The sequence below is a fragment of the Delphinus delphis genome, chromosome 16 (genome assembly GCF_949987515.2).
Source record: "Delphinus delphis chromosome 16, mDelDel1.2, whole genome shotgun sequence".
NCBI lineage: Eukaryota > Metazoa > Chordata > Mammalia > Artiodactyla > Delphinidae > Delphinus > Delphinus delphis.
The window spans coordinates 57,722,752-57,747,513 of record NC_082698.1 but is presented as its reverse complement, the minus strand read 5'-3'; the positions used below and the strand labels follow the sequence as shown (position 1 = coordinate 57,747,513).

At 51.1% G+C, this 24,762-nt stretch overlaps 3 protein-coding genes across 6 annotated transcripts in view; 1 reads left to right on the top strand and 2 right to left on the bottom strand.

The window, feature by feature from the left end:
- Positions 1 to 33: 33 nt before the first annotated feature.
- On the bottom strand, positions 34 to 2,392 carry COMTD1 (catechol-O-methyltransferase domain containing 1). 3 transcript variants are annotated; one of them, XM_060033718.1, is made up of 7 exons: positions 1,951 to 2,380; positions 1,665 to 1,792; positions 1,325 to 1,430; positions 1,117 to 1,235; positions 893 to 1,008; positions 559 to 739; positions 34 to 305 (listed from the first exon to the last, which is right to left on the bottom strand). In XM_060033718.1, the coding sequence occupies exons 1-7, from the start codon at positions 2,042 to 2,044 to the stop codon at positions 153 to 155; spliced, it is 897 nt and encodes a 298-aa protein (XP_059889701.1). In that variant the 5' UTR covers positions 2,045 to 2,380; the 3' UTR covers positions 34 to 152. The 3 variants fall into 3 exon arrangements, with proteins under 3 accessions (XP_059889701.1, XP_059889702.1, XP_059889703.1); XM_060033719.1 differs by having other exon boundaries at positions 559 to 692; positions 954 to 1,008; positions 1,951 to 2,370; XM_060033720.2 differs by having other exon boundaries at positions 73 to 305; positions 954 to 1,008; positions 1,951 to 2,392.
- Positions 719 to 24,762, top strand: part of LRMDA (leucine rich melanocyte differentiation associated) — a 1,262,633-nt gene continuing 1,238,589 nt past the window's right edge. For both annotated transcript variants that reach the window (XR_009522355.1, XR_009522356.1), the window contains exons 1-6: positions 719 to 787; positions 3,937 to 4,030; positions 5,690 to 5,748; positions 7,929 to 7,975; positions 10,929 to 11,029; positions 11,783 to 11,957. The gene's annotated coding sequence lies outside the window, so the exon portion shown is untranslated. The remainder of the gene's footprint in view (positions 788 to 3,936; positions 4,031 to 5,689; positions 5,749 to 7,928; positions 7,976 to 10,928; positions 11,030 to 11,782; positions 11,958 to 24,762) is intronic.
- On the bottom strand, positions 23,250 to 24,389 carry LOC132439203 (actin, cytoplasmic 1-like). The gene is made up of 2 exons (XM_060033482.1): positions 23,937 to 24,389; positions 23,250 to 23,870 (listed from the first exon to the last, which is right to left on the bottom strand). Exons 1-2 carry the CDS (start codon positions 24,387 to 24,389, stop codon positions 23,250 to 23,252), a joined length of 1,074 nt encoding a protein of 357 aa, XP_059889465.1.

Sequence of the window (24,762 nt, the reverse complement as noted above, 5' to 3'; positions counted from 1 at the left end):
GGGGCCTTCACTCCCTACCCCACTTCAGCACATACGGAGGCTCAGAAGATCGTCGTGTCCCAGGCCTCACTTTATTGTCAGATTTAAAACTCGGTGTCAATGGCTGGGGGTCCCAGGGCCCCTCCCTTGAGGCCACTCGGTAGGGGCCAGCCCTAGATCTTGAAGGCTAAGGTGAGGCCGTCGCCCAGGGGCAGGAGGCTGATGTGGACCCTGGCGTCCCGCAGAATGCGCTCATTCAGGTTTTGCACACACTGGGCCGCCTTGTCCTGCGGTTTAGGCTGCAATACCTCTCCACGCCACAGGACCTGCGGAGGGGCGGGGCATCGTGGGGGCGGGGCCTGGGGGGGGTGCCTGAGCAGGAGGCGGGGTGAGAGCTGGAGACCCAGGACCTGAGCAGGGGAAAGTGGAAAACCTGGGGACTCAATTCGAACACCTGGGGGCAGGAGCTTACGTGACTGTACTAGGCGGGGCTCTGGGGCAGGGGGGCGAGGAGGAGCCCAAGGAAAAGACGGACCCAGCTCAAGAGGGTCTTTCTTCTCTCCCGGGGCTGTCCCTTACACTGAGCACAGCGAGGACACCTCCGGGTCGCAGCAGCTGCAGGCACCGCTCGTAGTAGGCGGTGCAGTTCTCCTTGTCCGCATCCACCACGGCCAAGTCGAAGGTGCCGGCCTCGCCCGCTGCCAGGAGCTCATCTTGCGGGGGAGGGAGGGGCAGATGCAGCTGAGTCCGCAGGCCCCAGCTGCCGGAAGACCCCGCCCAGGCCGGCCCAGGCGCTGTGACCATTCAGGTACTTGAGGGCCCCTGCCTGCCACTCTGCATGTGGCTGCGTACCGGGTGGCGGGGGGGTGGGGGCTGTCATTGCCTAAGCCCGCCCGTTGGACCGGGTCACTACCTCGCGCCGGGTGGTCCCATTTGGGAAATGGCGCCAAGGCCCTTTCCGCTCCGTTGCTCACCCAGGGTCTCCAGAGCGGGTTTCAACCGAAGTTCGATCTTGTGCTCCACCTCGGCCTGCGTGCGAGAGGAGCGGGGTCAGAGTCAGCATGTCCTTTCTCCCGGAGCTGGGAGTGGCCGGGCTCCAGGGTCCCGACGAAGGCCTCAGGTGTGTGGGGCACTCACCTGCCTCCACAGGGGACGTCCCAGCTCCGGGGGCCCTGCGTCCACCTCGCAGGTCACCACGCGCCCGGCCGGGGGCAGCGCTAGGGCCAACGCTAGGGCCGAGTAGCCTGTGAAAGTGCCTGAGGACGTGGACACGGACAGGCTCAAGCCAGAGTGGGGCGACGGCCCGGTGACTCCGGCCCCCAGTGACCCCAGCCGCGTGCCCTACCAAGGTCCAGTGCCTTCTTAGCCTTGATGAGGCGAGCCAGGTTGGCCAAGAGCTGGGCCTGCTCACAGGTCATCATGGAATCCCCCTGCGGCTGCTCCAAGGTCAGCTGCTTGCGGGGAGGAGAGGGTCGCACTAGCCCTGCCAGTCACCCAGCTGAGCCCCAGGTTTAGAGCCCCCAGAGGCGTGGCTGTGGGCGTGGCCCAGGGGCGGACCTTCATGGAACGCCCAACCATGCCCGGCCTGCGCGGACGGGGGCCACCGACCAGCCCAAGGTCACGCAGCCACGTGGGTCCCTCCCGGCCCGAGGTGGGCGCCCGTTCCCGCTTCCGGCCCTGCTGACCAGCCGCAGGCTCCGCAGCGCCGGGTGCTCCCGCATGGAGCGGCTCAGCAGATACTGCCACAGGGGGCTGTCCTCAGGGGGCAGCAGGCGCTTCTCTCGCCGGGATCGCCATGGAGGGAACCATCTCCCTGCCGGGGAGGGGTGGTGCTGGGTCAGGGCCTGGGGCTCCAGGGCGCCAGGGGTGAGCCTCAGCCGCAGCCAGCCTCGCGGGTTCACGGGCTCTGCTCCTGCGTCCGCCCGCCCGCGGGGCCTCTGCCGAGGATGCCGAAGGCCCGGCCCTACTCACCCAGGAAGAGGCCGCTGGCGAAGGCAGCGGCCAGCGCGGCCGAGCCTAGGGCCAGCGCGGCGGGCACAGAGAGCCGGGGCACGGGCTGGGTCATGGTTCGGGCAGGAGGCAGCGGCGTCCAGGTCACTTGCGCTAGGGCTACTGGGACCGCCCTGGGACCCGCGGGCCCTCGCAGCTCCAACTTGCCCGGGCAGTGCCCTCGGAGCCGCGGCCTCGACCACCATCTGGCGGCCTCATGGCCTTACTGCAAGCCCCGCCCAAGTGGGTCAGTCGTCATCTAGTGGCCGCTTTCGGAACTGTGCCGGCGGCTATGCTGCTTCCTCATCGCTACCATTTTTGCTGAGAACCCCCAGGGGCATATGGGTGGGCGAGTAGAACGTCGGTATAACAGGATACTAACAGGTACAAATGATAGAAATTAAAGGAACCCTGGGAGGGACCGAGAGGTTCAGGGAGGGCCTCTTGGGGGAGGTCACCAAGGATGTCAAGTTGAAGGAATGTATGTTTGGGGGAGTTGGGGTTTGGGAGCCCTGGGTCAGATCTGGTTGATGGGGTGCTGAGACAACACCCTTAGTTAGAATCATGCTCTTGGGTACCAGCTAGGCTTGGGTGTGAGATCTTGGGCCCATCAGTCTCTGAGCCTCAGTTTCCTTTGTGTAAAACTGGGACCACTGTCGTACTATTAATGGCACCAGATCCCATAGCCTGGCACACAGTAGCTGCTCAAGAAGTGGCAGCTGCTGTTATCATAAGTTGAAGATATCTTGGGGAGGAAAGATCAGAGGGCAGGTGAAGTCCCCTTGCAGGGCTGTTCCTCAGGGATGCTATCCAGTGAACAGTGATGGGAACACTGACTGTGTGCCGAATGGGGGGAGGCGAAAGAAGCTGTCCTGGCTTGTGTTAGTGAAGCTGGGCTCAGAGACCACAGGGCACAGGGAACTTGTGTGTCCCGGCTTCACAATTTTCTCTTCTGTAAAATGGGGTTCTTAACAGTCCTGACCTCTTGGGAGATGAAATGAGAAAATCCAGGTGAAGGATTCACACAGGGCCTGGGACTTAGTGGGCTATAGCTGTTACATTTAAAAGGAGCCAGATTCCATTGGCCGTTGCTCCGTGGCTGTCCCCTGACACCAGCCTTCAGCAACCACACTGGGCAGACTGGAGTCCCACCGGGGGCTTTCTAGGCGAGGCTCAGCCCCAGCAAAGCTCAGGGACAGGCTTGTTGGGGGAGGTTGGTGAGGGAGCAGTTTGGCTGAGACTGAAGACAGGGCGAACTAAAGAAGCCCGGAGCTCAGAGCCCGGGACTGACCGGAGCTGCGGGAGCTCTGGGCCCGCGGGAGGCCACGCAGGAGCGTGGACACACAATGAGCTCTTCTGACCCGGGGGAAACCAGAAGTGCTTTCATGGTTCCTCTGCTGAGACCCTTCCACCAGGCCAGGCGGCACTGGGGCGCTGGGCTCAGCCGGGGTTGCAAACTGGCGCTCTCTTTCCTGTCTGGGGGTCTGGGTTTGGGCAGGCCCCCAGCTCACACCAGAACCTCCCTCCCCCCACCTGGCTTCAGGCCGGAGCCCGTGGAGGTGGGAGGCGGGCGGGGAGGGGAGGCATGTCACCATATATCCCCCTCAGATTAAAAAACTAATTTGAAAAGATTAATGTATTCCATTCTTGTTACGCTGGCTCTGATACCTCTGGGCCTGCGGCTGCTCTGCCTCCTGATTATTGAATTTTTATGGCCTGGTAATTAATTGCAGATTCCCTGTTTTGTTCTATTTCTTCTTCTCTGACATTTTAATTTCAACAAAAAGCAGTGGTCTCCATGCAGGTTCTCTCTGGAGATCCTAATGGTCTATAAAACAGAATGACTTATAGACGTGGCACCCACTTCAGTTGGCGAGCGATTGTTTGAACCCTTGCTGATCACGCAAAATTTAATTTTTCCACCTCCCTCCCCCATTCGCTACTCATTTCTTGTCTCTTCCATTACAGCGCCGGTGTCTCAGTTCGCAATGAAGGGAGCAAAGTGTCGCCTCCGAATCTGTTACAGGGCCTTTTCCTAGAAGACCAGGGGGCTGAAGACAAAGTAGGTTTGGGTTCTTTTCCTTGGAGGTGGCCCGAGTGGCGGCGGTGGAAGCTGGGCCTCCCCAGAGGGCCACGTGGATGTGGGCAGCTGTCTCCAGGGGTGGGGGAGGATCATTTCTGCCTCTCTCAATTGCCCTTTTGGCCAAGTGCAGCTGCCCCATTAGGCACCAAGGCACCTGCTGGTCATGAGGGCAGAGAGGATGCATGCCCATACGTGCTGTTGGGTCGACACCAGGAAGTCAGGGGGTTTGACCCCTGCCAAATTCTTAGCCAGACTGGGTCACTGGAAACAGCTGTTCACAAAAATGGATCTGGTAGAGGCCCCTGAGTTACTAACCTAATACCCCCAACCCCTACTTCTCCCAGCCCTGCTAACATCATACAGGCTGGGCGCCTTCCCCCAGGATCCCCCCAGGACTGGGCGGGGTAGGGGCAGAAGAGTAAGGTTATGGAGTCAAGTTGGGCCTAAAGGATTAGAATTTAGATATCTTCAGGGGTCAGGCAGGCAGGTGAGGGGAGGGCGGTAGGAAGCAGTGGGGACTGTGGTGTTCCAGAACTGATGCCCCATCAGGTGTGGCGGCCCCTCAGCTCCCACTCATGTGGCCATGTGGGAAGAAGAGCATATTGTGGCTGGAGCTTCTGATTTTTCAAAAGAGGTTGGAAATCTGGCTTTTAATGTGAAATCTCACAATTTAAAACACTTGGGTTAGACTTTTTTTTTTTTTTTTTTACGCTCCATGTCAGCAAAACTGAATACATCTTTGATCTTTGTGTCTGACCTGGCCCATAGGACAACTGTTTCTTCTGATTTGGAGCATGGGTCAGAGAAGTTAGGACATAAGAGTGGAGTCTGTTGGGGCCAGAGAGGCCTCACTGGCTGGCTGATCACCCCCAGTCCCCAGGCCCTGCCCCAGGAATCCTCCTCCTACCTTTGGGCCCTTCAGTCCCCTTCCTGCACTTGTGGGCTCTTCCCCGGCAGCTGTGGTTCTCTCAGAGGTGCCTGTGAGCCTCCGTCCAGGGCTTGCCTTCTTTAGGCCTCCTGTCTCCACAGACAAACTTGCAGCCTGGAGTCTGACCACATCTGGGTGAGGTCTGCCGAGCTTTTCACCTAAGACTTCGGGGGGCAATGCTGTGACTCTAGTGGCTCCGGGGGCCGTGGTGGGCCGAGTGGGCTGATGCAGACAGACCGTGAATCAGGAGCTTCTGGGGCCCCTCAGATGAGCGGGGGAGGACAGGGGCCACGGCCTGCTCCCGCCTCCTCTGTGCTGAGATGCTGTGGAGCTGGCACTGGCAGTGCCCTGGCCTCTCATGCCTCAGTTTCCTCATCTGGACAGGCCGAATGGGAAGTGACAGCATGGGCTCCGGAGTCTGAGGGACTTGGGTTCAAACATTGGTCCACCACTCACTTTGTGGCTGTGTGAGCTCCGAGTTTCTCAGCTAGAAAAATGGGGATGATCCTTCTGTCTTAGTGTTCTGTGCTGTGTAATGAACCACCACATGCTGAGCGGCTTAAAACAATGCCATTTTTTATCTCGTGGTTCTGTAGGTCAGGAGTCAGGCCAGGCCTGGCTGATCCTCCGCTCAGGGTCTCACCAGGTAGAAGGCACCTCGAATACTTCTGGTGTTTCAGATCACTCTGCCTTCCTTTTCTGCTTTTCAGGGCTCACGTGATTCCAGGGGACCCACCCGGCTAATCCAGGATAATCTCTCCATTTCAAGGTGAGCTGGTTAGTGACCTTAGTTCCATCTGCAAAGTTCCCCTTGCCACCTGAGTTGATGACCGAGAGAGTAACATTGGTGGTAGAGATCATGGGAGAGTGGTCAAATTCTGCCACAAACTGCAGCCTCTCAGTGTGGTTGTCAGGATGAAGATAACCCTGCCAAGTTCCCGTCCCCCCTCTTTGAGAACCACGCTGTGAGGTTTTTGGTTTGTTTTTATTTTTGGCCGCGCCACGCGGCGTGCGGGATCTTAGTTCCCCAACCAGGGATTGAGCCTGGGCCCCTGCATTGGGAACGAGGAGTCTTAACCACTGGACCACCAGGGAAGTCACATTAGGTATTTAAATACAGAGGATTCCCTGCTACTGCATAGACAGAATGGGCAGTGGGCATGTTCCTCACAGCCACCCTCTCAAGAAGCTAGCATTGCCCCTGTTTTCCAGATGTGCAAACTGAGGTTCCCAGATGTCAGGTGACATATAAGTGGCAGAGCCAGGTGTGAACCTGTCCCTGTCTCAGCTTCACATAAGAGTTTGTCATCTCACCACTGGCCCAAGTCCAGAGCTCCTATATCCCCTGGAAGTTCATCGAGTTCTCTTGAGAGGCTTCCACCATGCGCCAGAGATTTACCTGTGATCCGATTTCTCTGGTTCAACTCAGGTCCTGGCATTTGGGTGTCTCTGGGATTCCCCAGTGGATGACTTAGATGCGTGTTTCATGGTGTCACCTGCTCCTTTTTTCTTCTTCTTCTTTTTTTTTTTTTTTAATAAATTTATTTATTTGTTTTTATTTTTGGCTCTGCTGGGTCTTCGTTGCTGCCGCGTGGGCTTTCTCTGATTGCAGTGAGCGGGGCCTACTCTTCGTTGCGGTGCATGGGCTTCTCATCGCGGTGGCTTCTCTTGTTGAGGAGCACGGGCTCTAGGTGCGTGGGCTTCAGTAGTTGTGGTGCACGTGCTCAGTAGTTGTGGCACACGGGCTTAGTTGCTCCGCGGCATGTGGGATCTTCCCGGACCAGGGCTGGAACCCGTGTTCCCTGAATTGGCTGGCAGAGGCTTTCAAATTCTTAACCACAGCGCCACCAGGGAAGCCCTGCTCGTTTCTTCTTGATGGGATGGGCAGGGTGCCACTGTCAAAGCCACTCCTGGGCATCATTGCTTTTGCCAGACACCTCAGCTGACACTCAGGAGCCGTCAAATAGTCAAGACTTCATGGGCGTCCTTTTGAGAAATAGCAAAGAAAGTTCCCCTGCATCTCTTCTCTCTCCTCCTTGAGACACTGGCCTACATTGTGAATCCTTCCTTCCCCAAAAGAAGACAAACACACACGTCCCAGCCTCCCCTGCAGGTACCAGACCTGATGCGGCATGTGAGTCCATGGTTGGAAGGAGAGTGATGCTGTGTCGCACCCACGCTCTGGCCCTCCCAGAGTCAGCTGTTTGCCACAGAGTAGACTTGGCTATTTGCAACAAAGTGGATTCTGTTATTTGCAGCAAAGTGAAGTCTGCTGTTTGCCACAAAGCAGCTTCTAGATTTGCAGTTAGGAGTGCTGCCTCTGTGGGACCGATTCTCCCACCTCCAGCACACAGTGTTACCATCCACTGCAGAGCCAACCCCCTCCTTCTGCTTTGCCAACAGGAGCCCAATATTGTTCAGGCGACAATGTGCCCAGCTCTGGGGGATGGACTGTGATCCCTCTCAGGCTGTCACAACCCCCCTCCCCACCCCAGTCCCTTTTTCAAGATATCCAGGGATATCTTGCCAGGGAAAAAGAGGTGCTTCTCAGGACTTTTTACTCCCTGATAATAAGAAATCCCCTCTTCTTGCTTAGCCTTTTCTTACCCTGAATAGGGTTGTGTAAAGATGAAATGCTTGGAACTTTAGCAGCCATCTTGTGGCCCTGAGGCAACAAGGTTAAGAATTAAAAAAAAAAAAAAACAGTGAGGATGATGATGGTCCTTGAAGACATTATCTAGACATTAAACCACTCCCAGCAACTGTTTACCTCTAGCCTCCTTGTTATGTGAGAAAATGGAGCCCTTTGTGTTTAAGCAATGATTAGCTATTTATTCTTTATTTGAAGTTCATAGCATTCCTAACTGATACAGGCACTCTAGCAGTGTGGTCTGTGCCCAGGGGTGATTGAGAGTTGGTGCTGAGATAACCCCTTTTGCTTTTTTTCAGGTTGAGTGACAGATTCCACACTGAACTCAAAATCACGCTCTCCAAAGGTAAGGCCTCGTTTTCCTCAGGGGTCAGTTTTCTCCCAGGAGATGCCCTATCCCTCCCACGCCTGACAAGTGGAAATGCCAGTACCGTGCACCCCACCCTTGCCCTGCTGCAGACTTGTGTCTCATCAAGCCTCCCCAGTCCCTGGTGAGGCAGGCATGATCACCCACTCTTTACAGACAGGGGACATCTGGGGTCTCATAGGCAGGATGTGGGGATTGTCTCCAGTTCTGTATGGCACAAAGCCTGGGGTCTCCCCACTCCAAGGAGAGTCTCTCTATTTGCATCAGAGCCAGGGGTGCAGGGGCTTCTGGGACAGTGGATGACCAGACAGGGTGGGAGCTTCTGTGCAGCAAGCTGGGTCCAGGTTGGGGAAGCCCACGACCTCCCAGCATAGCGGTCAGGTTTCTGCTGCAACATTGCTGTGTGGCAGCCCCAAGTCTCAGCAACTTCCAAAATAAACACCTACTTTTCTCACTGCTGGGTCAGTGGATCAGCTGGGCTATTTCTGCTTGGGGTTGTGGGTCCAGATCATTCTGAGACCAGCAGCTACCTGGGGGTGCTCTTTCCCAGGGGACAGCATGGGGGCAAGAGGCCAACCACACAGGTACTTTGAAAGCCTCTGCCTCAGTCAGGTCTGCTCATGTTCCAGCGGCCCCAACAACTCACTCGGCCAAGCTCTGCATAGGGGGCAAGTGTGTGTACTCTGCCCTCTCTATGGGGTGGCACTGTGAGCTCACGTGGCAAAGGGTGTGGCTGTGTAGCCCTATTATGGGTCAGGGAGAGAAGAGTCAAGATCAGCAGTTCAATCTACACACAGATCCCAAGGGCCCCTGGGTGTCCCCAAAGCCGTGGGTGCAGAGATCCCCACAGGGCAGGGCCTCAGCAGGGGCAGGAGGGCCAGGGCCCCTGCCTTGTGCCTGAGCTGAAGATTCCCCAGTCTGTTTCTCAGAGGAGGAACTTGGAGCTCTGGGAGTCAGAGTGTCACCTGAGGTCGCAGGGCAACCTCCTGCCTCTGTCCACCTCACTGCCATCCTGAACCCAGCGGGGAGGGAGCAAGGGGTCAGGCTCACCTTCCCTGGGTTCAGCCCAGGGTGCCTACCTCCCCGGGGAGGACAAGCCCCTTTCTTTTATCCCCACACTCAGCATATGCCCATTTTCCCCCGAGACACCAGGACATGGAGCCTGGAACTCAAGGATTCCGATTGCATTGCATGGGAGACTTCTCAGTGCTTGTTTACTTCTGGTGGCCCCTGAGCTGGCCTGGGGACATATTTTGTTTGCCTCCATCAGTATTTTGTTTATTTGAATGGAGCCAACACTAAACCATCAGAAAATTTCACATTCAGATTTGATTTCCATTTCTTTTGAAAGAGCAGCAGATTTGACAACACTGGGCCCTTTTTTTTTTTTTTTTTTTTTGTGGTACACAGGCCTCTCACTGTTGTGGCCTTTCCCGTTGCAGAGCACAGGCTCCGGACGCGCAGGCCCAGCGGCCATGGCTCACGGGCCTTGCCGCTCCGCGGCGTGTGGGATCTTCCTGGACCAGGGCACGAACCCGTGTCCCCTGCATTGGCGGTGGACTCTCAACCACTGCGCCACCAGGGAAGCCCCCACTGGGCCCATTTTGCTGCAGGGCAGGTTGGCTGGTGCTGTGTGGTTCCCCCCCCATCCCCCACGGGTCATGTGCCCTTGCCCCAGTCCCCACTGCTCCCTGCTGCCTCAAACCCAAAGAGGTTCCCTCATATTCCACATTGGTCTTTGAGCTGCTGGTGCATGAGCTGTAACCTCTGGTTTAATCCACTCCCCAGAGGCCCAGAGAGGAGAGACACCTGCCCAGGGTACACAGCCCATCTCAGGCTTTTGTTTCTCTTTCTCGCTTCCTGAGTAAGAACTTCACCTGGATTCCAAAGAGCAATCCCTCTTGTGGGCTCCAAACAAGGATCCCAGACTTTGCCGCCCACCCCAAGCAAAACTGTTCATGTCACGGTTGAAACTCAGAACACCTCTGGCGTTGCTACCCTGAGAGCACAGCCACTTTGAGGGGAAAATCTAGACTGAGATGAGCTTTGGGAGATGTTACAGGGACCCAGGTCTCTGAGTTACATAGGGAATCCCCCTAGATCTACAAAAATGAAATACTAACGGCTGATATTTATATAGCAATTACTGTGTGTCAGTCACTTCAATTACTGTGTCAGTATAGCAATTACTGTGTGTCAGTTAAACTTCATTTAACTCACTTAATCTTCACATAAACCTTGTAAGGGGAAAGGTACCATTTTTATCCCCATTTTACAGGTGAAGAAGCTGCAGCACAGAGAGGTTAAGCAACATTCCTAAATTTGCACAGCTTATAAGTGGTAAAGTTGGGATTTGAACCCAGGTTCTCTGGTTTCAGGGCTTATAGTTCTTAACCACTGACATATCCTAGAGGAAATACCTACTGAGGTGGCCACTTTTCCTGTAATAACTCATTTCACCCTTGGACTTGCCCAACAAGGTAAGGTTGAGTTTGGCTGTGAGAGACAGAAAAGTCCAAAAAAGAAGTTGGTTTCTATTTTATACAGATGTAACTTGGAGGTTGTACGGAGCCTCCAGGGTCAACTGAGACTCAGGCTTCTCCTCTGCTGTGTTGCCATCCTCATCATGTGGTGTCTTCTCATTAAACAGGATGACTGCTTGAGTTCCAGCCATCACACCTTCAACCCAGTTTTTAGGAAGCAGAAAGGGACAAAATAGAACTAACCTCGTTCCTTTAGGGACACTTCTTGAAAGTTTCGTAAGATATTCTACTTGCATCCCTTTGAGCAGCACTTAGTCACATGACCACACTTTGGCCTGGAAATAGTCTTTATTCTAGAGGGTTATATGTTCAATGAAAAAATCAGTTCTATCTTTAAAAGGGAGAATGGATACTGGGAACATTCAGCATCATCACTGTGTTTTTTACAGATAAAGAAACTGAAGCTCAGAGAGGTGAATGACCTTCTGGCGGTCACACAGCCAGGAAGAGGTGGAGCCTGGATCTTCTGTCCCTGGGCCCTTTGGAGCAGGTGGGCTCCAAAGATATACTCTGCCGATTTCTTAAGGGGTGAGGAGGACTGTGGATACGTGCATAACCCCCTCTACAGACCCCAGGAACACCCAGTGCCCAGGTCCTGCCAGCCAGGCAGCCTTGTGCCTGCAAGCCCTGGCAGCCTGTCCGGGCCCAGATCCATCACCCCGGCACCAACCATGCCCTGGGCCTGACTCCATCCATCCGTCTAATGCCGCATTGACTGTGCTGGGGCACGTTCCTGAGGCGGCCTCAAGAGCGCTGAATAATTCAGTTCTGCGTAATGGGATAATGAATTTACTGACAACCCAGTGTGGTCTCGGTACTTACATGTCAAGAAATACTGACTCCCTAGGCCTGCTCTGCAGGCTGGAGACGTACACGTGCCAAGACACTGTTGCCTTTACTTGCCTCGTGGGGTTCAGGCTTGACTGAATGGAGACCCTACTTTGGTCTCACTGAGTCTTAAACTGCTTTGCCTAGTGGGGAACCTGGGGGTAGGGGGACTGCCTGGTTGGGACTTTGGGGCGAGGTGGAACTGGAATCACAGAAGCTTGGACATGCAGAGCTGGAAAGGACCCCTTGGTCCTGCATACCCATTTTATGAACCGGGAAGCTGAGGTTGTGGCAGGGACGGGCCTCTGCTCCTGCACACTGTGTTCTGTGGCTGGGGACACCGGGGATGCCTCGGGACTCCAGGGAGGAGCCCTGCTTGTTTTCCTTCTAACCTGCTATTTTCCCCGTCCCCCAGCTGCTGAAGGGTTGCTGCTAATGACTCCCAGCTGCCCCTTCGCTGGAGACGAGCCCTCAGCCAAACGAGAGGCGTCCCCCGGAAGGCCGGCCCACCCTGCCTTCCTTTCCCGACCTGGGCAGACGATGGCTGATGACCGGCTGATGTGGTGCAAAAGGCCACCCCAAGCCTCAAGGTAGGACAAACTCTGTGATGCTATTAGGGGTCCAATATCCTTGGTGGGACTGCGGCTTGACCCCAGCTGAGACCGTGTTCTGGCTTAGCTTTTACCCCTTCCCTATCCTGCTTCCCTCACTCCCTTTCTCCCCAGGGCCTCCCCCCCACCCCATAAATCATCTGAATGGGAATCTCTGACTCAGGTTCTGCTTCTGGGGAACCCTCCTGAGGCAGCTGCGTTTCCTGGTCTGAGCCCTCCTTTCTGAGGACTCCTCCCAGAGCACTAAGAAAGGCTCAGGGCCGGGAATTCTTGCCGCTGGCTCTGCTGTGTGATGGTGAGGAAATCACTCCTCCACCCTGAGCCTCAGTTTCCCCTTTTGTATGGCTGGGGTTGAGGGAGCCTCTCTCAGGTCCCTTCCAGCTCTGAAGGTCTGTGATATGACCTGAGGTGCCAGGAAGCCTTCTGCTTTCTTAACTAGCGCCACATGTGCATGGAGTCCTACCATCGGGGACTTTTCTCTGAAGGCTTTTTCAAAATGCAAAATCATCTGAGATGAGAATGAGTTTCACGTTAGGTGATCACACTGCAGGGCAGACTCTCTCAAGGTGGGATCCTTGGGTCACCTGAATCCATCACCTGAAGGGGACTGCCTGGTTGGAACTTTGGGGCGAGGTGGAACTGGAATCACAGAAGCTTGGACATGCAGAGCTGGAAAGGACCCCTTGGTCCTGCATACCCATTTTACGAACCGGGAAACTGAGGTTGTGGCAGGGACGGGCCTCTGCTCCTGCACACTGTGTTCTGTGGCTGAGAATGCTGGGGATGCCTCCGGGCTCTGAGGAGGAGACCTGCTTGTTTACCTTCTAACTTGCTAGTTTCCCCATCCCCCAGCTGCTGGAGGATTGCTGCTAATGACTCCCAGCTGCCCCTTTGCTGGAGACGAGCCCTCAGCCAAACGAGAGGCGTCCCCTGGAAGGCCGGCCCACCCTGCCTTCCCTGACTTGGGCAGACTGTAGCCAATGACCGGCTGATGTGGTGCAAAAAGGCCACTATTGGGGACTACCCTTGAGTCCTACCATTGGGAACTTTTCTCTGAAGGCTTTTTCAAAATGCAAAAGCATCTGAGATGAGAATGAGTTTCACGTTAGATGATCATGCTGCAGGGCAGACTCTCTTAAGGTGGGATCCTTGGGTCACCTGAATCTATCACCTGAAGAGGTGCTTATTATTAATATTTCCCTTCCCTTCTTCGTATTTGGACAGCTAGCCACTGTCCATTCCTTCATGGAGTTTTCCAAACAAGTGTGGCCATATTCTGGTACCAAGGACGAGTGGAAGGCTCAGGCCATTTTGGAGTGATTCTGGCCTCTAAGCAGCCGTAGACTCCTGTGTGTGGGTTACAGTGAAAGAGAGAGAGAACGCAGACAGAAGTAGACAGACAGAGGGATGGAAGGAGAGGGAGAGAGAGGCAGAAGTCGAGGAGGAGGAGGGCGAGAGGAAGGGAGAAGAGAAGGAGGACAGGTTTTAGAGATAAACGTTGAGGTAAACGTGACAGTGAACCTCAAGTCAGACACAAGCTAGTCCATCACCCTGCCCCCGCCCCCATGCCGCAGCTGCAGCCTCTTCACTGTGTAATGGAGTAGACTGGGGCACCTGCCTCGCAGGGCGGTCGGCAGGGACGGATGGCTCAGCACGGACCCGGAGCAGGCGCTCCGCCAGTGGGTGCTTCTGCCCCACCCAGACTGGTCTGACGGTTTGGTTGCGGCTCTGAAGTTGGAGGGAAGATGACGTGACCTCAGGTGAACCTTTGTCTCACCTCTTCTGGAGATCAGTGGCCTTTTGGAGAAAGGGGAGCAGCGTTAGTGTGTATGTGTATGTGTGTCCCAGACTAGGTGCTTTCAAGTCATCAGAAGGCTGGGTATTTTGCTTGACGGGAAAGTGGCCTCCTGGACTAACAGCAATACGAGGAACACATTTGTCTCCTGACCAAGAGGGTGGGGTGGGGGAAGATTTTTAAGGAGCCGTCAGAAGGAAGGGAACTGGGGAGCCACAGCTGGGGTTAGCTGGGGAGAGAGTCACTGTTCCAGACCCCGAGACTGAGCTCCCAAACCTCGGGGGTTGATGTGTGTGTGGGGAGCCCTCTCTGAGGGGCCTCCTGTCTGCCCCAGATTAGTGAGGACGGCAGGGACAGAAATGGCCCCAGACTAAGGATGAAAAGAAGGATCTCTGAGTGGCGGGGTGGAGGGGGGATGAATTGGGAGATTGGGATCGACATGTATACACTAATATGTATAAGATAACTAATAAGAACCTACTGTAAAAAAAATAAAACTCAAAAACCAAAGTATTCAAAAAAAAAAAAAAAGAAGGATCTCTGTCAGGAAAACAAAGCACCTGTGGGTGGTGGGCAGCAAGGAGCCCAGGGATCGCCTTTGCCTTGGGTGCTCTCTGGGCAGAGTCTGACCTCCAGGGCCTGGCGTGGAGCCTCAGCTGAATGAGGGAGCCCTGGGCTCCACCAGGCCTGGAGGCTGTGAGCAGGATGAAGGCAGCGGTACTCCAGCATCAGCTGGGAGCTCCGGGCTGGGGCAGGAGGGGTGGCTCCTCTCCCTGGCTCATGCCCTGCTCACCTGGCTAACTCCTCATGCCTGTCAGGGAGGCAGACAGTGCTGTCTCCCCCAGGCCTGATGTGCCCCTGACTGAGCTGGTGCAGTGGCTTAAAAATGTGACTGAATCCTTAGACCCTCCTCTCATCAGGAGGTGGGGTCTGTGTCCCCTCGCCCTGAACTGGGGCGAGCCTTCTTGAACAGAATGTGATGGAAGCGATGTTCTCTGACTTCTGAGGCTGGTTAGAAAAGGCCAGGTAGCATCTCCCAGGTTCTCTTGGAAACTTGCTCTGGGAGCTGTCAGCTGCCCTGTGAGAAGTCCATCTCTGCGGAAGCCGCCTTGTGCAGGGATCACAAAGAGTGAGAGAGATGCCTGAGGGGCCCCAACTCATCCATCCCCAGCTGTTTGAGTCTCCCATGCCCCAGATATCAGACATGTGCATAAGGAAGCCTTTGAGATGACCCTAGTCTCAGCCACCAAATGCCTGCAATGCATGACAAACCCAGAGTGAGAGCTGCCTGCAGTCCAGGCGACCTCCGATTCATGAGTGGAAGACAAGATCATATATGGGTTTCCTAGGGCTGCCTAGGTACCAAATGGCCACAAACTGGGCAAAACAACAAAAATTTATTCTCTCAGAGTTCTGGAGGCTAGGGTCCAAAATCGAGGTATTGGCTTGTTCCTTGTGAGGGCTCTGAGGGAGAATCTGTTCCCTGTGTTTCTCCTAGCTTCTGGTGGTTGTAGGCAGTGCTTGGCTTTCCTTGGCCTGTAGGTGCATCACCCTGGCCTCTGCCTCCATCTTCGCATTGTGTTCTTGCTGTGTCTCTGTGTCCAAATCTCCCTCTTCTTATAAAGGACACCGTCACATTTAATTAGGGGCACCTGTACTCTATTATCTCATCTTGACTAATTACATCTGCAATGACCCTATTTCTCAAATAAGATGACATTCTGAAGTACTGAGGGTTAAGACTTTAACATATCTTTTGGGGGGACATTATTCAACCCATGACATATCATTATCATTTTAAGCCGCTATTTTGAAGTGATTCGTTATGTAGCAGTAGTTACTCAGAACATGAGAATTAAAGGATGGCTAGGGAAGCAACTAAAACATCAGTGGAAATGTAATTTACCAGAACAGCCTTCTAGGAGGCTACTGTATGTGGTTGGGATAATTGATTTTCTAAGTAGCTTGGGGTCGAGTCTGGATCCTCCCCACAAAAGATGGATGTTCCAGCAACAACATGTGCTTGAATAAAAACAGACAGCTTCGCTAAAGCCTTCTAATGTGGGAAAAGAGCTTGAGTTTTGCTTTGTATTCCTCCCCCTTAAATAAATGTTGAATATTTACTTAAAGAGAATCAATATGATTATTAGAGTGTTCCTGGCCTCCATATATCTCAGCATGGCCTTGTTTACTAACACCTACCCTGTCAGAGCACTGATTAACTGTGGGCTACAGTTGCCTGGTTAAGTGTCTGGTTTCTCCATAGACTGGAAGCAACCCTAAGAGCAGGGACAGGCTATGTCTTGTTCTCTCCTGAATCCCCAGCACAGTTCTTGGCACATAGTAGGTGCTTAATAGTTAGTCTCTGAAAGCATGGATGTTGGAAAAGGAACAAAGGGACTTAAAATCTATATGATGATGAAAGGTGTATAAATATATCAGCTACAGAACATCTAAGGATGCTAGAAAAAAATATTTTTGAAATTTGAAATTCTTTTCTGTTAATGGAAGAGCCTGTAAGCAAATAAGGGAATCAAAAGAGGCCAGGAACAAATTGGAAACATCAGTCCAGGGAAGTAAAGACTGCTGGACACCCTGAGGACTTCTACCTTGTTGGGCAGCCTACAACTTCCACACCTTGAGCTTCTGTGGCACAAGAAAGACAAGGATGAAGCAAGGGATGATAAACATGACCAGGAAGATTTGAAAAAGAACCAGACAGAGGTTCTAGGAATTTAAATATATCACATACAAAATTTAAAACTCAATGGAACAGTTAAATAGAATAGACACTGATGGAGAGGGAATTAGTAAACAGGAAGATAGATTTGAAAAATTATACATAATGCAGTACAGAAAGAAAAATGAAACTATGAAGAAGAGGTTAAGAGACATGGAGAGTGCAGTGAAAAGCTCTAATATATGTCTAATCAGATATTTGGAAAGTGATTATAGGAATAATGGGAGAGGTATTATTCAAAGAGATAGCAGCTGAGAATTTTCTATGATTATTAAAAAATATGAATCTTCAGATTCAGGAATTCCAGTGAATCCCAAAAAGGGTAAATAAAAAGAAGTCCATACACAGATACGTCATAATCAAATTAAAGAATATCAAAGACAAATAGAAAAAAATAAAAGAGAAGTAGAAGATCTTAAAAATACCCAACAGGAAAAAACTTCGTTGTTCACAACTTCTCTAATTAGAAGAAATTAGACTAATGGTGACTAGTTATAATAGTATGAATAGTAACAATGAAAAACAGAATAATGATGACTTTAAAGGGCTTTTAAAATTCACACCAACTAGGGACTGTATACCCCAGCCCCTAATAAGACTGAAATAATTTCTTAAATGATAATTTATCTTTTAAGGATAAATGTAGATCCTAAGTATGTGCTAAAGAAAATTGAAAACGTATATTCATACAAAAACTTGTACACAAATGTTTATTGCAGCATTATTTATAATAGTGAAAAAGTGGAAACAACCTAAATATCCACCAACTTATGAATGGATAAACAAAATGTGGTATATCCATACAGTAGAGTGTAACTTGCCATAAAAAGGAATGAAGTTCTGATCCATGCAACAACATGGATGAACCTTGAAAACATAGGCATATCGACAGAGATGGAAGGTAGATTCGTGGTTGCCAGAGGCTGGAGGGGAATGTGGAGTGACAGCTAACAGGCATGGGCTTTCTTTTTGGGTGATGATAAGTTCTGGAATTAGATGGTGGCGATGTTTGTTAAATCTTATAAGTACACTAAAACCACTGAATTGTACACTTTCAAAGGGTGAATTTTATAGTATGTGAATCATATCTCAATAAAAATGCAAAAAATAAGAATAAGGGTAGAAATAAGGACATTTTCACTTACAGGCATACCTTGGAGATGTTGCAGGTTCAGTTCCAGGCCACTACGATAAAGCGAATATTGCATTAAAGAAAGTCACAGAAAGATTTTTGTTTCCCAGTGCATATAAAAGTTATGTTTTGGGAATTCCCTGGCGGTCCAGTGGTTAGGACTCGGCACTTTCACTGATGAGGGCCCAGGTTCAATCGCTGGTTGGGCAACTAAGATCCCACAAGCTGTGTGTCGTGGCCAAAAAAAAAAAAAAAAAAAAAGTTATGTTTACACTATACTATGTTCTGTCAAGTGTGTAATAGCATTATGTCAAAAAAGTGTACATAATTTATTAAATTTATTAGTTTAAAAATATTTATTGCTAAAAAATGCTAACCATCTTCTGAGCCTTCCAATGAGTTGTAGTAGTAACATCAGAGATCACTGATCACAGATAACCATAGCAAATATAATAACAGTGAAAAAGTTTAAAATATTGTGAGAATTACCAAAATGTGACACAGAGCAATGAAGTGAGCAAATGCTGTTGGAAAAATGGCGCAGATAGACTTGCTTGATGCAGGGTTGACACAAACCTTCAATTTGTAAAAAAAAACACAGTAACGAAGCACAATAAAATGAAACTCAATAAAAGGTATGTCCGTTTACTATAACTGAGAGAATTTATAAACAACAGACCCCCATTCAAGGAGTTTCTGAAGAATGAGCTTGAGAAGAAAAATGATCTGAGGAAAAACGTCTCAGATACCAGAAGTGATGATGAATTGAGAAAATAATAAAAATATGGGTAAATCTAAACAAACACACTGATTGTCCAAAACAATGTCTATTCTGTGGGGTTAAACAGGAGATGGAACTAAAATCCTGGACCGTAAGTATAATAAATGGAATTAAAGCTTTCAAAGCACTTTGCATTGTTCAGGAGAAGGGTAAGATATTGATTAACTTTAGACTAAGTTAAGTTAGGTAATAATTTCAAAATACTAAGTCACCAATAAAAAAAAATAATAGAATACCTATCCTCTACACAGTAGAAGGGGGAGAAATGGGATGAGTAAAAAACTTCAAAACAATGCAACAAAGAAGATGAAAATAAATCCTTAGGAAGCAGGACAAATTAAAATAAAAACAAAACAAAAACAAGATCCTAGAAATAAAGTCAAATATATTTGTAAGCTCTATAAATATAAATAGACTGAACTCTCCAGTTAAAATTATATACTCTCAGGGCTTCCCTGGTGGCGCAGTGGTTGAGAGTCCGCCTGCCGATGCAGGGCACACGGGTTCGTGCCCCGGTCCGGGAGGATCCTACATGCCGCGGAGCGGCTGGGCCCGTGAGCCATGGCCGCTGAGCCTGCGCGTCCGGAGCCTGTGCTCCACAACGGGAGAGGCCACAACAGTGGCCCGCACCGCAAAAAAAAAATAAAATAAAATATGGCATTGTTTCTCATCATCAAAAAAAAAAAAAAATTATATACTCTCAGATTGGATTGAAAAAAGAATAGCCAAATGCTGCTTACATGAGACACGTCTAAAAGCGATAAAAAATTGTAAGTAAAACAGTGAAAAAAAATCAGAAAAATGCTAACCAAAAGAAAATTAGCATAGTTATATTACTATCACACAAAATAGAATTTAAGGCAAAAAGGCATCATTAGAGATATAGAGGGTCAATGTATGAAATTTAAATTTATCAGGAGAAAATAGTAGTTCTAAATTCATGGATACCTAATAATGTAAGTCCCTTATCAGATATATGACTTGGAAATATTTTTTTCCCATTCTGTGGGTTGTCTTTTCACTTTATTGATGGTGTCCATAGAAGCACCAAAGTTTTCAATTTTAAGTTCAATTTATCATTTTTTTTCTCTTTTTTCTCATGCTTTTAGGGTCATATCTAAGAATACTTTGCCAAATCCAAGATCACGAAGATTTAACCCTATGTTTTCTTGTAAGAGTTTTATAGTTTTAACTCTTACATTTAGGTCTTTGATCCATTTTGAGTTAATTTTTGTGTATGGTGTGAGGTAGGGTTCAACTTCATTCTTTTGCATGTGGATATCCAGTTGTCCTGGCATCATTTGTTGAAAAGACTATCTTTTCTCCATTGAATGGTCTTTACACCCTTGTCAAAAGTCAGTTGACCATAGATATATGGGTATATCTGTACTTTCAATTTTAGTTCACTGATCTATATATCTATCCTAGTGCCAGTACCACACTATCTTGATTACTGTTGCTTTGTAGCAAATTTTGAAATCGGGAAGTGTGAGTCGTCCTACTTCATTCTTCTTTTTCAAGATTATTTTGGCTATTCCTGGTCCCTTGTAATTCCATGTAAATTTTAGAATCAGCCCGCCAGTTTTACAAAGAAGTAGCTGGGATTCTGACAGGGATTGCATTGAATCTGTATTCAAGTCTCACATCTCTTTGCGAAGTGAGCGTATCTCCAATCAGCTGGTCCATGAGAGTAAGGCCAAAGGACGTTCCTGACCAAGCTGGTCTGGTGTGCCCCCATGTACGTGTCCTCAAGAAGCTACGTTCAGTGTGGGTATCCCTGGGACTGAATGTGTGCAGTAAGTGTGTAAATGACTGAAATAGGAACCCAACTCTTCAAGACCTTTCCAAGGTTGTCCTCATGACTGTAGTAATGGATGATCTTAGGTTGGGTCCCCCAAGAAGCAGACCTTGAGGCGAGGATTCACGTGAAAGTAGTTTTGTGGGAGGTGGTCTCAGGAAGTTCTGGAAGGGGAGTGAGGAAGGTGTCCAAGGAGGGCAGAGAAGTCAGGAGTGTGTGTCTAAATGAGCAGGTCATTGCTATGGGCATCTGGGGCTCAGTCCCATTGAGGACCTCTGTGAGAGCGTAGAGAACAGGGTTTCTCAACCTCAGTACTATTGACATTTTGGACTGAATAATTATTGGTTGTGGGGTGCTGTCCTGGGTGTTGTTGGATGTTCAGTAGCCTCCTGGCCTCTACCAGATGCCAGTAGCAACCATCCAACCAAAATGTCTCCAGATATTGCTCCATGTCCCCTGGGGGTGCAAAATTGTACCTGGTTGAGAATCACTGGTATAGATTTGTCTCAGAATTGTCCCATCCAAGAGGGGAGAAGGTGGGGGGGATATATACACCAACTCCCAATCATCGTTAAGGCTGCTTCTGAAGGTGTCAAATCCCTGCACTTCTGGCCTGTCCTGAGGGTCTCCCGAATCCTAGGCCAGAGAAAGCTCTCAGGCAGCAGAGAAACTACCCATAGTAAGAAGCCACCAGCATGCGTGGAAATAATGAGGGCTGCAGGGATGTGGGCCCCCATAGTGCAGCTACCTGGATTATGCTGTGTGAGGCTTTGGAGACCCCAGCTCCTTCCCAGATCTGCAGCTTGGCCTGGACTTCCACGTTCCTGGGGCTTTGCAGGTTCCACTGCATCACTGTGTTGAAACCAACCCACCCCCGAGCAAGGCTTTAGCCCCTCAGCTCACTTCCTAGTCTCTGCATCTGTCACTGCTCCTGCAGGATGAGGAAAGATGACTTGCGAAGACTGATAGACAGAAAAGACCTAAGTGATGTTGTTTCCCCAGGTGGAAGGCACTGGTGGGAAAGTTGCTCACAGAATTCCCCTCCTCTTCCCTTATCAGCTCCTTGCACCCACTAGAGACGCTAAGGATGTTCTCCTTTTTCAGTATGCTGTGTGACTTTGGGCAATCACACCTCCTCTCTGGGCCTCAGTCTTCCTTCTATAAAAAACACGGGCCTAAAAAAAAAAAACACGGGCCTGCTGGGGGTGGACCAGATGACCTTGAAATGTCCTTCCATCTCGAGTGGCTGCTGAGAGCCCTGGGAGGCCGTGGGGAGTCACCAGGCAGCCAGAGCCTGGGGGCCGGCCGGAAAATGTGACAGCTCGGCCCCCGGTGGTGTTGCTGGCCTCTGATCTCCACTTTGTGCCCGATACTCTGGGTCTGGTCACAGCCCATTGCGGCCCCTCGCTCACTCAGGAACATCTGCTACAGCATTTACCACGTTAATAGATTAGCTTTGAGAATCGGGCAGGTGTTTTCCACCCAAGCCAGAAAACATCAAAATCAGATTGCTCTCCAAGACTTTCCGCACAGGCAATCGAGTTAGAATGACTCGTATGGTCTAACAGATAATAAAACACACATAACATTTGCTTTAAGGTACAGGCAGGGGTATTTTGTCCCGTGCTTAGGAGAAACAAAAACTCACTCTATTTGGGAATAGGGTAATTGAATACAGATGGGAGGAGGTAAATGAAAGAATTTAGCAAATATCTCAGTGGAATAGCTAATGGGAATGAGACAGAATAGGAAATTAAAAATTATTCGAAGCAGATGGACCATTCTTTGAGTTTTTAAAAATTTATTAGGGCCGCGAAAAAATGTGTCTGTTTATTTTCTACGGCCATGAAATTAATGACTTGGTGAGTTTTGCTTGTGCAATTTTATGACTGCCATGTCATCTGTCATAATTTGGGGGCTGTTTGATATAGATTTATGAATGTCCCCACCCCCGCACCCCTCCCTGATTTATTGGCGTGGGTCAGACATGAATTAGGCTGTCCCCTATCAAGGGAGCAACGCCAATGGCAGCGTAACCCCACAGGCCCTGGGTGGGGGGCCTTGGGGGATTCTCAGCCCGGAGGTGAGTGGAAAAGCCATGGAGGGGCTGTGGGAAAGGGGTAGGCCTGACCTGGCTGAACTTCCTCTGCAGGGATGACCCCAGCCTGCCCGGGCTTGGGAGGTGTTCGGAAGGGGTTTCTTGCAAACTGTGGGGAGCAGGAAGCCAGCCCGGGCTGCTTGTGCTTGGCCGGGAGTGAGGTGAGGGCTGTTGCTGCTGCTTCAGCCCAGCCCAAGGGCCACCTGGCTTCCTGTCCCTTCAGCCCCCATAGCTGGGCTCATCTGTCTCTAGACCTGAAGCTCAAGGAAGGAGAAGAAAATTCACAAATTGGGAATCTGTGTGCCTGGCTGCATGCTGGGGTCTTACATGCATCCTCTAGATGGTGGTTAAAATAGGGCTTTACAACCAGCAGATTTGGGTCCAGTTTCGATCTGATTCTTCCCAGCTGGGTAGCTTTGGGCTGGTTACTACCCTCTCTGAACTTCTTTCCTTCTCTGTAAAGTGAGAATAGAAATGCCTAATGAGGGCTTCCCTGGTGGCTCAGTGCTTGAGAGTCCGCTTGCCGATGCACGGGACACGGGGTTCGTGCCCAGGTCCGGGAAGATCCCACATAGCATGGAGCGGCTGGGCCCGTGAGCCATGGCCGCTGAGCCTGCATGTCCGGAGCCTGTGCTCCGCAACAGGAGAGGCCACAACAGTGAGAGGCCTGCGTTCCGCAAAAAACCCTCGGCTACCTTGTAGAACTTTGGGGATGCTCCATCCAACCAACTGCTGCCACCTTCACCGTTCCAGTTTTTAAATCCTGAGTCAAGCACACACACACACACACACACACACACACACACACACACACACACACACACACAAATCAAAAAAGACAAAAAAACCCACACCAGATAAAGCCATGCCAGTCTCATCTCGTTTTCTGCACGAGTTAGGTTTTGTCAAGAAATGGGTGTAATGCAACTAACAGCCCACCTGGAAGCATTTGCGGTGGACGATGGAGGCGCCAGACTCAGTGTACTCCTGCTTGCTGATCCACATCTGCTGGAAGGTGGACAGCGAGGCCAGGATGGGGCCGCCGATCCACACGGAGTACTCGCACTCAGGGGCAATAGTGATCTTGATCTTCATTGTGCTGGGAGCCAGGGCGGTGACTTCCTTCTGCATCCTGTCGGCGATGCCTGGGTATGTGGTGGTCCCGCCAGACAGCACTGTGTTGGCATAGAGGTCCTTGCAGATGTCGACGTCACACTTCATGATGGAATTGAAGGTAGTTTCGTGGATGTCACAGGATTCCATGCCCAGGAAGGAAGGCTGGAAGAGACCCTCAGGGCAGTGGAACCGCCCATTGCCAATGGTGATGATCTGCCCATCGGGCAGCTCGCAGCTGTTCTCCAGGGAGGAGCTGGAAGCCGCGGTGGCCATCTCCTGCTTGAAGTCCAGGGCAATGTAGCACAACTTCTCCTTGATGTCATGAACGATTTCCCGCTCGGCCGTGTTGGTGAAGCTGTAGCCATGCTCCGTGAGGATCTTCATGAGGTAGTGCATCAGGTCCCCGCCAGCCAGGTCCAGACGCAGGATGGCCTGGGGGAGGGCATACCCCTAGTAGATGGGCACCGTGTGGGTGACCCTGTCACTGGAGTCCATCACGATGCCAGTGGTGCTGCCAGAGGTGTACAGGGATAGCACAGCCTGGATGGCCACGTACCTGGCTGGGGTGTTGAAGGTCTTGAACATGATCTGGGCCATCTTCTCACGGTTGGCCTTGGGGTTCAGGGAGGCCTCAGTCAGCAGCACGGGGTGCTCCTCGGGGGCCACATGCAGCTCGTTGTAGAAGGTGTGGTGCCGTATCTTCTCCGTGTCCTCCCAGTTGGTGACGATGCCCTGCTCGGTGGTGTACTTGAGGGTCAGGATGCCTCTCTTGCTCTGGGCCTCATCACCCACATAGGAGTCCTTCTGGCTCATGCCCACCATCACGCCCTGGTGCCGGGGTTCCCCCACGATGGAGGGGAAGACAGTCCGGGGAGCGTCGTCGCCCGCGAAGCTGGCCTCGCACATGCCAGAGCCGTTGTCGACCAGGAGTGCAGCAATATCGTCATCCATGGTGAACTGTGGAGAGAACAGGACCATGAGCCGGGGGTCGGGTGGGCCGCCCTCGCCCTACCCACTTCCCTGGTGTCTGTTTTAGATAGGCTGGTTTAGGAAGGCCTCTCTGACATGGTAACATTTTTTTAATATGTAATTTTATTTATTTTTGGCTGCGTTGGGTCTCCGTTGCGGCTCAGGGGCTTTCTCTAGTTGTGGTGAGCGGGAGCTACTCTTCCTTGCAGTGTGTGGGCTTCTCGTTGCGGTGGCTTCTCTTGTTGCGGAGCACGGGCTCTAGGTGTGCGGGCTTCAGTAGTTGCAGTACGCAGGCTCGTAGTTGTGGCTCGTGGGCTCTAGGGTGCAGGCTCAGTAGGTGTGGCTCACAGGATTA

Coding starts and splice junctions, on each gene's coding strand:
- COMTD1 (XM_060033718.1), bottom strand. CDS start 2,044: ATGACCCAGCCCGTGCCCCGGCTCTCTGTGCCCGCCGCGCTGGCCCTA. Junction 1,793..1,950: donor CGCCAGCGGCCTCTTCCTGG/GTGAGTAGGGCC, acceptor CCTCCCCGGCAG/GGAGATGGTTCCCTCCATGG. Junction 1,236..1,324: donor TAAGAAGGCACTGGACCTTG/GTAGGGCACGCG, acceptor CCACGTCCTCAG/GCACTTTCACAGGCTACTCG.
- LOC132439203 (XM_060033482.1), bottom strand. CDS start 24,389: ATGGATGACGATATTGCTGCACTCCTGGTCGACAACGGCTCTGGCATG. Junction 23,871..23,936: donor CTGGCAGCACCACTGGCATC/GTGATGGACTCC, acceptor GCCCTCCCCCAG/GCCATCCTGCGTCTGGACCT.